Raw genomic sequence first — 16,921 nt, 5'->3', positions numbered from 1 at the left:
GGGGCATGTTGAGATATCCCTTCTAAGGTGAAGGATAAGTTGCTGCATCTGGCCCCTCCTATGACCAAAAAAGAGTCAAAACACCTAGTTGGTTTCTTTGGATTTTGGTGACAACATATTCCTCATTTGGGTGTGCTACTCTGGCCCATTTATCAAGTGACCAGAAAAGGTGCTAATTTTGAGTAGGGACCTAACAAGAGGAGGCTCTGCAACAGGTCCAGGCTGCTGTACAAGCTTCTCTGCCACTTGAACCATATGATCCAGCAGATCCAATGGTGCTGGAAGTGTCAGTGGCAAATAGAGATGCTAACTGGAACCTCTGGCAGGCCCCTATAGGAGAATCACAACACAAATCCTTACAATTTTGGAGCAAAGCCTTACCATCTGCTGCAGATAACTACTCTCCTTTTGAGAAACAGCTTTTGGTCTGCTACTGGGCCTTAGTAGAAACTGAACACTTAACCACGGGCCACCAAGTTACCATGAGACCTGAGTTACCTATCATGAGCTAGGTGTTGTCTGACCCACCAAGCCATAAAGTTGGGTGTGCACAGCAACACTCTATTGTAAAATGGAAATGGTATATACGAGATACAGCCAGAGCAGGTCCTGAAGGCACAAGTAAGTTACATGAAGACATGGCTCAAATGCCCATGGTCCCCACTCCTGCCATGTTACCTTCTCTTTCCCAGACCAGAGCTATGGCCTCTTGGGGAGTTCCTTACAGTGAATTGACTGAGGAAGAGAAAACTCGGGCCTGGTTTACAGATGGTTCAGCACGATAGGCAGGTACCATCCGAAAGTGGACAGCTGCAGCATTACAACCCTTTTCTGGGGTGTCCTTGAAGGACAGTGGTGAGGGGAAATACTCCCAGTGGGCAGAACTTCAAGCAGTGCACCTAGTTGTTCATTTTGCTTGGAAGGAAAACTGGCCAGAGGTGTGTTTATATACTGACTCATGGGCTGTTGCTAATGGTTTGGCTGGATGGCCAGGGACTTGGAAAGACCGTAATTGGAAAATTGGTGACAAAGAGGTCTAGGGAAGAAGTATGTGGATAGACCTTTCTGAGTGGGCTAAAAAATATGAACATATTTGTTTCCCATGTGAATGAGCACCAGAGGGTGATTTCAGCAGAGGAAGGTTTTAATAATCAAGCGGATAAGATGACCTGTTCTGTGGATACCAGTCAGCCTCTTTCCCCAGCAACTCCTGTCATTGCTCAATGGGCTTGTGAACAAAGTGGTCATGGTGGTAGAGATGGAGGTTATGCAAGGGCTCAGCAACATAGACTTCCACTCACCAAGGCTGACTTGGCTACAGCCACTGCTGAATGCCCAATCTGCCAGCAGCAGAGACCTACACTCAGCCCCCGATATGGCACCATTCCCCGAGGTATCAACATGGTTGATTACACTGGGCCACTCCCTTCATGGAAGGGGCAGCAATTTGTCCTAACTGGAATAGACAAATACTCTGGATATGGGTTTGCTTTCCCTGCATGCAATGCTTCTGCCAAAACTACCATCCATGGGCTTACAGAATTCCTTATCCATCGTCATGGTATTCCACATAGCATTGCTTCTGATCAAGGAGCACATTTCACAGCAAATGAAGTGTGGGAATGGGCACATGCACATGGAATTCTCTGGTCTTACCATGTTCCCCATCATCCAGAAGCAGCTGGATTGATAGAATGGTGGAATGGCCTTTTGAAAACTCAATTACGGTGCCAACTTGAAAGGCTGGGGTAATATTCTCCAGGAAGCTGTATATGCTCTGAATCAGTGTCTGCTGTATGGTGCTGTTTCTCCCATAGCCAGGATCCATGGGTCCAGGAACGAAGGGGTGGAAATGGGAGTGGTATCACTCACTATTACCCCTAGTGACCCACTAGGAAAATTTTTGCTTCCTGTCCCTGAGATCCTGAGCTCTGCTGGCCTACAGGTTTCAGTTCCAAAATGGGGAGTGCTTCCACCAGGAGAAACAACAATGATTCCATTGAACTGGAATCTAAGAGTGCCACCTGGTCACTTTGGGCTACTTATGCCACTGGATCAACAAGCCAAGAAGGGGATTACATTATTGTCTGGGGTGGCTGAACCTGACTATCAAGGGGAAATAGGACTGCAACTACATAATGGAGGTAAAGAAGAGTTTTCTTGGAATATAGGAGATTCCCCTAGGGCATCTTTTGATACTACCATGCCCTGTGATTAAATTCAATAGAAAACTGCAACAACCCAACCCAGGCAGGACTACCAATGGCTCTGAAACTTCAGGAATGAAGGTTTGGGTCACCCCACCAGGCAAAGAACCATGGCCAGCTGAAGTGCTTGCTGAGGGTAAAGGGAACATGGAATGGGTAGTGGAAGAAGGTAGTGATAAATATGAACTTCGACCACATGATCAGTTAAGAAACAAGGACTGTAATGCTGTTTTGTTCACGTTATACTACTTAACTTGTAAGATATCAAGTTTAACAATGCATATTACCCAAGGATTTGCACCCTATTCTGGAGAGATTTAATGTGTTTCTGGTTATATGCAGGACAGTTGAGTATTGTTAGGTGAAAGAAAAAAATGTGTTTTATTGTTTTTTATTTAGAAATTTGGTATGGTTTAAGGTGGTTATGTATAGCTGCCAAGTTGACAAGCGGTGGACTGTCATGGTCAGGTTCATGTGTCAACTTGGCCAGGTTGTGGTACCTGTTTGTCTGGTTGGGCAAGTGCTGGCCTGTTGCAGTGAGGACATTTCATGCAATTAAATCATGATCATGTCAGCTGATTCCATTTGTAATTAGCCAAAGTGGAGTGTTTTCTGCAATGAGTGATACTTAATCTAATCACTGGAAGCCTTTTAAGGAGGATTCAGAAGAGACAGGCTCTCTTCCTGCTTTGGCTGGTGAACCTCTCCTGTGGAGTTCATCCAAACCTTCCATCGGAATCATCGGCTTCACAGCCTGCCCTGTGGATTTTGGACTCTGCATTCCCACAGTCATGTGAGACACTTTTATAAATTTTATATTTGCTAATGTTCCCTGTTGATTCTGTTTCTCTAGAGAACCCTAACTAATACAATGACCATTACAATAGTAAGCATAAACAAGGTTGAGATAGTTGAGTTTCAGTAACTTCTGGTCTTAACCGTTTGCTATTCTACAATAGTGAAAGAAAAAAAAACAGCTATATAATGATTCAGTAATCATAATCATTTGTTAATTCTTATTTTGTGGACTTAAATCATCAATAAGTTGACTGTATCTACGGCTATTACATATACAATCAACTGAAGAGAATGCCTTCAACAATGAGAGAAGTTTTTAAAATCAGTTGAAGGCTTTAAAAGAAGAAATGATGATCTCAACAGTCAGAAGGGAGAATTTCCATCCGTACTTCAGCCAGCCAGCTTCCCGTGGGTATTTACAGAAAGCTTTCATTGGATTTCCTAGCCTGTAACCTGCCCTATGGAATTTGGACTTGCCTATCCCCACAGTCATAAGTCAATTCCTAGAAAAAAAATCTAATATTATTTATATAACACATCTATGCATATACATATCTATATATCTCCTGTATAATAACACATCTATATATGTATATACATATCTATATATCTCCTGTCAGTTCTATTTCCCTAGAGAATGCAGACTTATGCAGATATTAGTATCCAGAGTGGTTCCTGAGAAACAGAATCTTAAGGATGAGATTTCTGAGTTAGTTCTCCAGTTTTTGGAATTGGTTCTCTAACCTGTTTACATTCACTGGCACTAATGACTCTATTTCCACTGTCAGTCCATGGCATGTGTGAGCTGACAATAAAGATATGTAAAATATCACCAAAATACTACACAAAGGCTCTGTATAAGCATTTTTGACATTTTAACAGAGTTTTCTGGAGTTAAAAAGTATAATGACGTTAGCCGGCTGTTCCTAAATACACTGGATGTAGTTATAAAAGAAAGGGAACTTGAACCCAAGGCTTCAAATTCCCAATTTAAGCACCACATGATGGACATGAAAATTTCTATGTGTGCTTTGAAAGAAAATCTTAATTCATGTAGCTGCAGATTTGAGATTTTGGAAAGTTAATCCCAGAGTTTCATTGTGCAAGTGGCTGAATTACAACTTAAACTGCATTCCCAACCTTACAGAGTGTCTGCTGTTAAAGTGAGGGCATTGATTAGGAAGGAATAGGTTCCTGAAAACTGGAATGGGGACATATGGGTTGATCATAATAGAAATGGAGAAAATGGAACCCTAGATTCTTTGTAGTCTTTGCCACATAAACCTGTAATGGTCTGCCCTGAGGTATCAGCCACCCGATCTCCAATCTGCCCTGAGGAATCAGCCACCCCACCTCCAGCCTGCCCTCTGAATCAGACATCCAACCTCCACCTGAAGAGATTAACTCTGCTGTGCCTGAAAAACCCGTAACCATCTCCTCTGAGGAAACAGACCTCAACTCTCCTTCTGAAGAGATTAATCTTGTTTCACCAAATAAAACTGCAATGGAATGCCCTGAGGTAGCTGGCTTGTAAAACACTTCTAATTCTTATCATGACCCATCCCCACCACCCTTCTTTTCTTTCAAATCTATAACTAGACTGAGGCCCCAACAGGCCCCAAAGGAGAGGGACAGAGTGTGATCCATGCGGAGGTGTGCTACACTCAAAAAGAAGAGCATGAGTTTTCCAATTTACATAGACAGAAATTAGGATAATGTGTGTCAGAATGGATATTAAAGGTGTGGAATAATTGTAGAAGGAATATAAAGTTGAATCAGGCTGAATTTATTGATAGAGGCCCACTAAGCAGAGATTCTGGATTCAATGTTGATGCCTAAGGATTCCAGAAAGGGCTCTAACAGTTTATTCAGGTTGTTGGCTGAAGTATGACCAAAAGGTTGCCTATACTACCTGAGTAGAAATGCCAGAACTGCCCTAGTATGATGTAGATGAGGGGATCCAAACTTTAGAGATTGAAATGTTAGAGTGGATTTATCATGGAAGAACTGCTTACCCACCCCAAGAATGTCCAGAGGACACACCTTTCAATAGGACTGTACAGAATAAATTTGTAGGACTAACTCCATCATAACTGAAGAGCTCTGTGATTGCTCTTCTCTGTAAGTCAGATACAGTGGGAACTTGTGTCACTGAACTTGGATCCTTAAACACAATGGGGATGATCCCGGGTTCCCAGAAGCCAAGTGGCAGCACTTAACTGACAAATATAAAGTGGGCATGGCTACCATAATGGACAGCTGACTCGAAGCAATATTCAAAACAGTCTGTCTCCCAGAGACCTAAGGCATTGGCTAGTAGATCATGGGGTACCTAGAAAGAAAATAGATGAGCAGCCTAATTAATTCTTTCTGACATATATCAAGTGAACAAAAGTCTAATTTAAATTAACAAAAACAGAAAGCCACAGCCCCTTAATCAATTCCCAGACTCGAAACAGTAACAAATCTAGTGCCCCTTGGATAAAAGGAAGGCTGAATCCCGTTGGGGAAGGACCTTGCTACACCACCACCAATTTACACTGTCAATCATCTCCCAGCCTCCCCAAGGAGACCTATGGCCTTTTAAGGATAACTGTGCACTGGGAAAAGGAAATGATCAGACATTTCAGGCATTATTGGATACTGGCTCGGAAGTGACTTTAATTCCAAGAGACCTAAAATATTACTGTGGTCTACCGTTCAGAGTAGGGGATTAAAGAGGTAAGGCGATTGATGGAGTTTTAGCTCAGGTCCATCTGACAGTGGCCCTGGGATCCCCAGACCCATTCTATGTTTTTTTTCCCCTAGTTGCAGAATGCATAACTGGCAGAGTCCCAATGCTGGTTCCGTGATTTGTGGCGTGAGGGGTATTATAGTGGAAAAGACCATGTAGAAGCAACCAGAACTGCCTCTACCGAGCAAAATAGTAAATCAAAAGCAATACAGGATTCCTAGAGAGAGATTGCAGAAATTAGTGCCACCATTAAGGACTGGAAGGATGCAAAGGTTGTGACCCCAACTCTCCATTCAACTCTCTTATTTGGCCTGGGTAGAAAACAGATCAACCTTGGAGGATGACAGTGGACTATCGTAAACTTAATCAGGTGATGACTCCAATTGCAGCTGTTATTTCAGATAAACAAACCAATACATCCCCTGGTATCTGGTATGCAGGTATTGATCTGGAAAATGCTTTTTTCTCAATTTCTATTAGTAAAGACCAACAGAAACAGCTTGCTTTTAGCTGGCAAGTCTAGCAATACACATCCATTGAGGACAATGAAGGGATTTATCAACTGTACAGCCCTATATTATAATCTCATTTTCAGGGACCTTGATTGTCTCTCCCTCCCATAAGATATCACACTGTACCAATATATTGATATCATGTTGATTGGACCTAGTGAGCAAGAACTAGCAACTACTCTGAATTAATTGGTAAGGCATTTATTTGCATTTCAGAGCATGGGAGATAAATTCATCTGTCCACCTTGGGTAATTTCTAGGTATCCAGTAACGTGGGGCATATTGAAATATCCCTTTTAAGGCAAAGGATGTGCTGTTCCATCTGGCCCTTACTACTACAAAAAAGAGGCACAATGCCTTATTGGCCTCTTTGGATTTTAAAGACAATAGATTCCTCGCTTAAGTGTGTTACTCCAGTCTATTCATTGAGTAATCAAAAACGTGCTAGTTTTAAGTGTGCACTAGTAAAAAAGGCACCTCTGCAACTGGTCCAAGCTTCTATGCAAGCAGCTCTGCCACTTGGGCCATATGATCCAGCAGATCCAATGCTGCTACAAGTGTCAGTAACAAATGGAGAGGCTGTCTGGAACAAGCTTTGGCAAGCCCCCACAGGAGGCACAGTGTAGACCCTTAGGATTTTGGAGCAAAATCCTGCCATTCTCTGCAGATAACAACTCTCCTTTTGAGAAAAAGTGTTTGGCTTACTACTGAGCCTTAGTAGAAACCGAACACTTAACTATGGGCCACCAAGTTCCCATGAGGCCTGAGTTTCCCACCATGAACTGGGTACTGTTTGAGCCGTAAAGGTAAGCCTGCACAGTAGCACCCTTTCATAAAATAAAAATGATATATATAAGAGAGGGCTCGAGTGGGTCCTAAAGGCACAAGTAAGTTACAGGAGAAAGTGACCCAAATGCCCATGGCTCCCACTCCTGCCACATTACATCATTACATTCTCTTTCCCAGGCCAAAACTATGGCCTCTTAGGGAGTTTCTTATGACCTGTTGACTGAAGAACAGAAAATTCAGGCCTGGCTTACATATCTTTTTGCACAATTTACAGGTACCAAAAGAAAGTGAACAGCTGCTGTGCTACAGCCCCTTTCAGGAAAATCCCTGAAAGATAGTTGTGAAGGAAATTTCTCCCAGAAGGCAGATCCTCGATCAGTGTACCTACTTGTTCATTTTTCTTGGAAAGAAGATTGCCCAGAAGTACATCTATACACCTACTCATGGGTTGTTGATAATGAGCTGGATGGTCAGGTATTTGAAAGGACATGATTGGAAAAATGGTAACAAAGAGGTCTGAGGGAAAGGTACATGGATAGACTTGAATGGGCAAAAAATGTGAACATATTTGTGTCCCATGTGAACCCTAGCCAGAAGATGACTTTGACAGAGGATGATTTTAATAATCAAATGGATAGGATGACCTGTTCTGTAGATACCAGTTAGTCTCTCTCCCCAGCCACTCCTGTCATTGTCCAGTGGCCCACGGTGGTAGAGATGGAAGTTATGCATGAGCTCAGCAACATGCATTTCCACCCACCAAGGCTGATCTAACTACAACCACTGCTGTGTGTTCAATCTGCCAGCAGAGACTAACACTCAGTCCATTGATATGGCACCATTCCTTGACATAACCAGCCTGGTGGCAGGTCAATTATATTGGACCACATTTATTATGGAAAGGGCAGCATTTTGTTCTAACTGGAATATATATACTCCAGATATAGGTTTGCATTCCCTGCACACAATACTTTTCTGCCAAAACCACCATCCATGGACTTATACAATACTTTATCCACTGTCACGGTATTTCGTCCAGCATTGCTTCTGGTCAAGGAGCCCACTTCACAGCAAATGAAGTATGGGAATGGGCACACACTCATAGACTTCACTGATCTTAACCATGTTCACCATCATCTTGAAGCAGCTGTAATGAAAGAACAATGGAATGGCCTTTTGAAGACTCAAATATAGCAGTAATTAGGTGGCAATATCTTGCTGGACTGGGGCAATGTTCTCTAGGATGCTCTATATGCTCTAAATTAGCAACCACTCTATGGTGCCATTTCTCCCAAACTCACAATTCACAGGTCCAGGAATCAAGGGATGGAAAATGGGTGTGACATCTCACTCACTACTAACCCTAGTGATCCACTATGAAAATTTTTGCTTTCCCCGATACCTTCAACTCTGCTGGATTAAAAGTGTCAGTTTCAAAAGGAAGAGTGCTTCCATTAGGAGACCAACAATGATTCCATTGAACTGGAAGTTAAGACTGCTACCCAGCAACTTTGGGCTCCTCATGCCTCTGAATCAACAAGCAAAGAAGTGAATTACTGTACTGGCTGGGGTGACTGATTCTGATTATCAAGGGAAAACAGGATGGCCAATTACACAACAGAATTTGCCAAGAATACATGAGATCCCCTAAGGGTATCTTTCAGTACTGCCATGTTTTGTGATTAAAATCCAAGGAACTGCAAAAACCCAATCCAGGTAGGGTTACCAATGGCCCACAAACTTCAGGAATGAAGGTCTGGGTCACTCTACCAAGCAAAGAACCACAGATAGCTGAGGCACTTGTTGAGGGTAAAAGGAAAATGGAATGGGTAGTGGAAGGTCATTATAAATATAAGCTACAGTCACGTGACCAGTTACAACAACGAGAACTGTTAATAGTTATGAATATTTCTTCCTTGTTTTATGTTTGTATAACATAAAGCAAATATTGCGTTTTTTTCCCTATCTTATCCCCTTATCATATGACTTAAAATTGGTATTAGCTTCATGTCGTATAGTATTTAATTATAGGAAATTCGAGCTTAAGAGTGAATATTATCCACGGACTTGCACGCTATTCTGGGAAGACTTAATGCATTTCCGGTTGTACATATGACAGCTGAGTATTGTTAGGAGAAAATATGACTGTTACTGCTTTTTTGTTTTTTGTATGCTGTATGGTAAGGTAACATTTCATTCTTTTTCCATAACAGTATCCCATTATTGCAGCACCATTTGTTGATTTTTGGGGGGGCTTGGAGGTAGTGCATAGGCTGGGAATTGAATCAGTTCTCCCACATGACAGGCAAGAATTCTACCACTAAACTACACTCATACCCCCAAATGTTTTTGCTTTTATTTAGAGATTAAGCATGGTTCAAGGAAATGTTTATGAGTGCCAAGTTAAAGTGTAAACTGTGACAGTTATGTTCATATGTCCACTTGTCCAATTTATGGGGTCCAGCTGTGTGCTCAAGCAAGCATTGGCCTGATTGTTATTGTGAGGATATTTCCCAGACTTAAATCATCAGTAAGTTGATTGTGTCTACAGCTGATTACATCTACAATAAACAGATGAGACCGCCTTCAACAATGAGCGGTCTCATCAAATGTGAAAGCTTTAAAAGAAGTGATAATTTCAACAGTCAGAAGGGAGAATTTCCATCTGTACTTCAGCTAGCCTGAGGAATTCTTCAAAAGCCTTCATCAAAGTTCCCAGCTTGCAGCTTGCCCTATGGAATTTGGACTTGCCTATCCCCACAGTCATGTGAGCCAACTCCTAGGAAAAAATCTTATAATACTTATATTATATATAATACATATACAGAATTCTACTGATTCTATTTCCCTCAAGAATCCTAGTACACATCTCAACCTAGACAAAAAATACATGCATTTCTACAACTGAAGGTTTCTGGAGTAACCAGAAAGAGGAAATCCTTTTATCTAAATTCTTCTAAATTTTATTCTAAAATTTAATTAGAAAAAAATTTCACACAAATTGTTGTATGTGAATCTGTTTCTAAAAAGGGTCAGGTCATGAAAAGAACGTGGATAGATTCTAGTGGACTATCTGTCACGGGGTGATAGAAGAAATCCAAAGAGGATACCACCTACTTAACTTTCTACATAACAATTTTATTCTACATATAATTAAACTATCTTCAATTTCATATCTATGTAACTTTCGTTGCCATTTAAAAAATTAGGACTTTCCTCCTTTAACATATCTGACAAATTTTTCAGTATTCTAGTAAGGAATTATCATAACCTTATGTCTCAAGATGAACTACCTTGAAAAGAGATGTAAGAAAATACGGTTGGAAAAAATGTTCAATGAAAGAAAGCCAGAAATGTATACTTTTAGCAATTATTATATGGACAAATAAAAGAGACATAAGTATTGTTCTAATTCATTTTCTATTCCAGAGTAAAACTCTAAACTAAGTTGCTTAAAGCTTCTTAAAATAAGTAACTCATAAACTGGATCACACTGTTAAGCAATCTAACAGATTTCTCCTTCTGGACCTGAAACAAAATGGCATTTCTAGAACAAAAACTTTTCCACTAATTATTAGAATGCTTTAAGGTCAATAATACAAGGTTTTAAAAGAATCTTGTCGACATCTCTTTATAATGTTAATGAAGTTTCAAGGCCATGGTTTACTGAAATATTTTGGCAAGCCAAACTTCCACAATTGAAATAAATAGTGTCACATGATTTGGTCTCCCAAAGGCTAGAATTTTTTTTCTTTTTTATTAATTTTTAAATTAAAAAATATATATATAAAACAAACACAAACATTCTTAACTTATGATCATTCCGTTCTACATATATAATCAGTAATTCACAATATCATCACATAGTTGCATATTCATCATCATGATCATTTCTTAGAACATTTGCATCAATTCAGAAAAAGAAATAAAAAGACAACAGAAAAAATTCATACATATCATACCCCTTACCCCTCCCTTTCATTGATCACTAGCATTTCAATCTAAATTTATTTTAACATTTATTCCCCCCATTATTTACTTTATTACATATGTTTTACTAGTCTGTTGATAAGGTAGATAAAAGGAGCATCAGACACAAGGTTTTCATAATCACACAGCCACATTGTGAAAGCTATATCATTATACAATCATCTTCAAGAAACATGGCTACTGGAACACAGCTCTACAGTTTCAGGCAGTTCCCTTCAGCCTCTCCATTACATCTTGACTAACAAGGTGATATCTAGTTAATGCATAGGAATAACCTCCAGGTTATTCTCTGGACTCTGGAATCTCTCAGCCACTGATACTTTATTTTGTTTCATTTCACTCTTCCCCCTTCTGGTGGAGACAAAGGCTAGAATTTTAACCTTGACTGAAGTACTCCTAATTCTAATTCTGTAAGTAACTACTTTAGCTGAACAAAATACTAAACTATTAATTCTCATGGAATGTAGTTGTGCCTTTTCAACGTGTATGTCCCATACAAATAAGCATGGCCTTACCCATTCTACAAATATTTGTTGTGTCCACCAGATCTAAGCACTGTACCAGGCAATGAAGATATAAAGGTGACCAACACCCATGCAGTGCTTCTCTTTAAAGGACTAAGACAAACAGAGAAGGTAAACAATTAGTAAATAACTACAAAAAAAATTATTTGACAGCATAGGATAAACAGAGGTATTTTAACAAATCTATGGAGGTAAGAAACCCTATAGGAAGTTAGAGCCTTCTTCTAATGTCTTTAAAAAAACAAGAATCTTCAAGGCTGTGGGGTTAGAGTATTTCTTTAGGATATTGCTGTTCACTCACAACAGCTAAATCATTCTTATAATACTGCTTAATTTATATGCCAGGCTTATGTTCAGCATAATATGCAGTTTAAAGAGGCTTTAAAAGTCAAATAATATAAGAAAATTCAAAGTCAATAATATAAGAAAATTACAAGAACTTTTAGTAAATTTCCACATTGACCAGGTCCTCAAAACTTTTAGGTGTGAATTTCCATATTGAAAGGGTTCTTAGCTATAGTTTTAGACATCAAAAGGAATTACTTCCATTACTTCAGGAAAATCAAATCAGTGTGATAAATGAAGCAGCAGCATAGGTTTAAAATGGTATTTGTGAAACATGGCAGATTGGCCCATGAATCTCGTTCAATATCTTCCTCCTCTAATCACATTAAAATCACAGTAAATGAATTTAAAAAGGTGTGAACACACAAGGACTAAGAAAGAGAAAAGGAGAGGAAACTAAGACACTTCAAGAGAATTCATCAAATTTTTATATAATAGAAGAGATGGAGGAGTAGTAATTGACTCAGGGGAACAGAAGCACTACTTGGGTACCATGGGGGTAGAAACCAACCAAAAGCAAGCTAATGATTGTACAGAACTCCAGACAGGTCAAAGGCCTGGGAATACAGGAACAGTGAAGCAAGTGTTGGCATGGAAAGATGATTTGGTTAACTATATCTGAGTATATCATCAGATATTCCCCAACACATACATTCGCACATGTGTAATCTACATCCAGAGTACTATGCCTCCCACTTTTCCCATTCTCTGGAGAAGCTAAATGGCACCAGAGGAAAAGAATAATAAAATACTGATTTTGGATGACATTTTAATAAAAAGTCTGAAAAAAATCACATTCATGCAACAAAGAGATTGTGAGTAGATCTCAGATATGGATAGGCAGTTATCACAGACATGTGAGGAAGGCTCCATCATGAAACAAGAGTCAACACAAACAGAGAAGAAAAAACAAACACAAAACAGAAACTGGAAGAAGTAAAGCAATGCACAGAGCAGAAGACAATTAAAAAACAAAGCAAATCTATAATTAATATCCTTATAGCAAAGAGAAAATAAAGCACTGATGAAACCATACAGAACACAATAATACATGAACAAAAGAGAATGCAAAGTAATTCTTCAAATTAAAAAATTCTGTAGGGAAGTCAGAAGTAAGTCAAGGATATCTCCCATAAAGTAAAATTTTTTAAAAAGACAGAAGAATTGGAATTTCAGAAATATTAGAAAATGACAGGATCTGTCAGAAAGTTTAAGTTCACACTAATAGCAATTCCAGAAAAAAAGAGAAGAAAATGGAGAAGAAATTGTCAAAGAAATAATAGAAAATCACACAGAACTTTAGGTGTGAATTTACATATTGAAAGGGTCTTCAAGAACCTAGCATAATATATGTAAAAATGCCTACACAATGGCTCTCTGATGAGAAATTTTCAAACACCAGAAATAAAAAAGAAAATCATAAAAGCTTTCGGGGGGGAAATAGGTGATATACAATAAAAACGGCAATCAGAATGCAGGTCTAGAGACTTGGACAGGGTGAGACACAGAACTTCATTATTATTTGACTTTTAAAACCATGTACAGGTATTTTCCTAAAAACAAAGCAAAATAATAGAAATGACTAGTTGACAATAAATAAACAAATAAATTAAAAATTTTTTAAAAAAGTAAAATTAACTGAATGCTCCCTACATTCCAGGGGCTTCATTCTAACTGTATAAAATTTATTAATTCATTTAAACGTCATAATATTTTATAGTTTTAGCCTCATTTTATAGAAGACATACAGGCACTGAGAGGTTCAGTAATTTGCCTGAAGTGACACAGCTAGTAAGTGGTGGAGACAGAGTGCGAGCTTTCTGAGTCTGATTTTTTTTAAACTGCACAGTACTGTCTCTCAGTAAAAAGTAATTATTTTTAAAGTAAAAATAATTCAAAAAAATGTATTAGAATGTTCTTTATCTTGCTTATCTGTTCCTGGAATGACTATGGTGGACTAAAATCTCTGATTCTGGCCTATCAACACACAATTTTAATGCTATTCTTTCTAAGCCACAAAAGTGCATGTGGTGGGGAGGTCAGTTGCTAGTATTTTAAGCACTGGTTGTATAAGTACTTTACACTGTTTGCTAGTGACTTGCTGCTAGAAGGTTCAATCAAGCAAACTGCCCAACCTAAATGTACCAACAGCCTCCACCAAAGTACTTAGACACTTAGATCACCACCATGTATATGGGTAAAGAAAAAAGGCAAAATAAATTTTATTGAAGTTAAAACAGCTGTCCCTTTTAAATTATTTCATCTAGTCTACTCTTCTAGTCTCTCAAGGAAAATTCCCTAGATATTTCCCTTAGTCGTTTACCCGAATGTTTATTAAATATACAGAAATAAAACATCTTGCCTTACACTCATCTCTGCACTTATTATCAATCACATAATACTTGGACACTTTTCATGCGACAGTCTCTGTAGGAGTCGGCTCCATTCAGTTTCCTACCTCTCCTGTCCTATTCATCTTCTGACTTACTGCCCCTACTTAGCGATTCTGGCTTTGGGTAGGAAGAGAGAGAAATTCGGCAGGAGACAGGAAGAGGGAAGAGGGAAGAGGAAAGAATCCTCTTTTAGAACTGCTTTGTTTTTTCTCTTTTCCAATCTAGTGGTATCTTCTTTCCTTCTGACCTACAATAAGGTGGCTACACCGTTTTGGCATTTCCTCTCTCGGGACTAATAAACTTGCACATAACGTAGTGGCTTTCGAGACCTCAGACCCGCGCCTCAATACCCATCCTACTGCTCTGGGTCTCCTGGATCATTTGCTATTGCCCTCTTCTACCAGGGGGTGGGTTTTCTCTCACTTATGCAGCCCCCCACTTCCTGCTGTCATAGCCCTGTCATTCCTCAGAGAGTCGGTTTGTTGTCTGTCTGGAGGGTGTTTTTCTGTTTGGGTTTGATCTGGTATAGGCGATAGCTGCAGCAATCCTTAAGGTCCTGACGCATCAGCAGCAGCAGCATCTCTAGGTTGCCAAGCACGTGGGTGAAGTGACCCGGTGCTGCCGGGCCTGGGTCTAGGTCTCACTCACAGGTACCCACCCGCCGCCGCACAATTACAACCTCCCGTGGCCGGTGTCTCGGTGGCCGAGTCTCACGCGCCCCCCGCACGTCTTGGCGCCATCCCCGTCCCCCCCGGGGCGCAGGTGTTAACACCTGGGGCAGACCCTGGGGCGTCACCCGCAGGCCGCCCCGCACGCGCACGCGCTCACCGACGTACCGTCTCCTTGGCAGCGGCGACCGGGATGGGGAGCAGCCCCCGGCCGCGGGGCGGGTCCTCGAGCTCTGCCGCCGCGCTCTCGGAGGGGCGCCCTGGCGCTGGCACCCCCTGCGCGGACTCCGCCCTGGGGTCGCCGTACAGCCGGTAGCACAGGAGGCCGACCAGACCCCCGCCGGCCGCCGCCGCGATGCTCAGCTCCCCCCAGCGCCGCCGCCGCCTCCAAGCCGCCTCAGCCACGGCCCCCTCCTCCTCCTCCCGGCTGGAGAAGGGCCGGCCGGAAGAGCTGGGGGCTGACCCCGTAGGCCACCCCCAGAGCCCAGGGAAAGGCTGGTGAGGAGAGCGCGGAGGGAGAAGCCGAGGCGGCGGCCACAGGAGCCTCCGTAGTGCAGCCATAACGGGAACCGCCCGCACCACCCGCACCGGCTCTTGGAAAGGGCGGGGGTGTGAGGGGGAGGAGAAGCGCCGAAACATCGCGAGAAGTCGGCTGCTGGGAGGTCTGGGGCTCCGAGAGCGACCCCTGCAAACGCGCGGCCTGGGGTACTCGCCCGGCCGCCTTCGCCTGGGGACACCTGGGGACTCCGACCCGGGAAAGACCCGGAGGAGGGGATGATCCCAGTTGTTCCTCGGCCGCATACCCCCAGCCCCATCCCTCTCATAAATAAGCGCGTCTGCACCCGGCTGCACCTGCGTGTGCGGAAACCTGACACCGCAGGGTATTGCCGGGTCAGCACAGCTCTGACGGGCCCGGGGGTGGGAGGCTCCCGGCCCCTCTCCACGGACTCGGCCCCTCGCCTGTTGTTTGCTGGGTGGGTCTCCTTGCCCTGGTCAGCGGCCCTGCGAGAAAGCCACAACCCCTAACCGTATCCTGCCCTTCTGAGACAAGGTCGTGAATCATTTGTGATTATATCTTCGTGGGTACAATAAAAACGAGATATAAAAATTTGGCTCCAATTATAAGGATCGAAAATTAAGTCAAAAGAATGTCTTGACTGTACAACGGCCCCTTCTGGACTTTAGATGGGGGAGCTGGGAAGGGCTAACGCTGTTTTTTGTTTTTTAAGTGACCTTTAATATTTTTTAGAAACATTACTATATTCAGTCACTTTATTCAACAAACCAAAACTGTTTCTTAAGAATATGAAATTATCCAAGAAAACTCTTTTTTACCTCCATTGGGTAGAAAGAAAGAAAGAAAAAAATATATGAAACTAGCGATTTTTTAAAAAAATTCTGAATTAAAACAAAATGAAATATACTCGAAAACTACACTGACTTTTGGGGGAACATGAATAGTTAAGTGAATTGTGCCATTTTTATTTTTGTTTTTGCTAGACTTGTAAATTGACTTTGTCAGTATCCCTGTTATGAGAAGGTATATGTAGCATTCTTATCAGGTTCCTTCCCCTGACTTCAGTTTTAGTAACCGAGTTATGCTAGCTTTGGTCCCCTTGAAAACTGGGCCCAGGGATATAGACGACTAATTCCAATAGTTTTCCTTTGGGCTGCAGTGACAAAGGGATTAGATCAATTGATTCTGGCAATTACTATGAAGACCAGGGACTTCTAGAGGCAACCAACCTGTGTTTTGTCTTGTTTTTTGACCCAAATCCCATTCCTTAGGCACCCCTTGCCTGTAAGTAGCCTGTTAGAAACGCCACCATTACATCTTGTCTCAACGTAGATTAATTTTTTTGCTTTCGTAAAGCTACTAAAAGTGATTTCTAAAATCGTCTTTAGCATGTGAACAAAATGTCTTTATTTCAGATTGCCATCTCTATAGGTTTTCTTTGACT

The 16,921-nt window shown here is 41.3% G+C and overlaps 1 protein-coding gene across 6 annotated transcripts in view; it reads right to left on the bottom strand.

The window, feature by feature from the left end:
- MICU3 (mitochondrial calcium uptake 3) overlaps positions 1-15,610 on the bottom strand; it is a 126,063-nt gene extending 110,453 nt beyond the window's left edge. For 3 of the 6 annotated variants that reach the window (XM_077144227.1, XM_077144231.1, XM_077144228.1), the window contains exon 1: positions 15,129-15,608. In XM_077144227.1, the coding sequence (XP_077000342.1) occupies positions 15,129-15,599 (471 nt within the window). In that variant the 5' untranslated portion in view covers positions 15,600-15,608. Of the gene's footprint in view, positions 1-15,128 lie in introns of all 6 variants that reach the window. The other 3 variants (XM_077144233.1, XM_077144230.1, XM_077144229.1) reach the window with 3 other exon arrangements.
- Positions 15,611-16,921: the final 1,311 nt, after the last annotated feature.

This window comes from Tamandua tetradactyla, chromosome 26, assembly GCF_023851605.1.
Source record: "Tamandua tetradactyla isolate mTamTet1 chromosome 26, mTamTet1.pri, whole genome shotgun sequence".
Taxonomy (NCBI): Eukaryota; Metazoa; Chordata; class Mammalia; order Pilosa; family Myrmecophagidae; genus Tamandua; species Tamandua tetradactyla.
The sequence above is the reverse complement of the archived record's forward strand: the minus strand, read 5'-3'. Positions and strand labels throughout refer to the sequence as shown.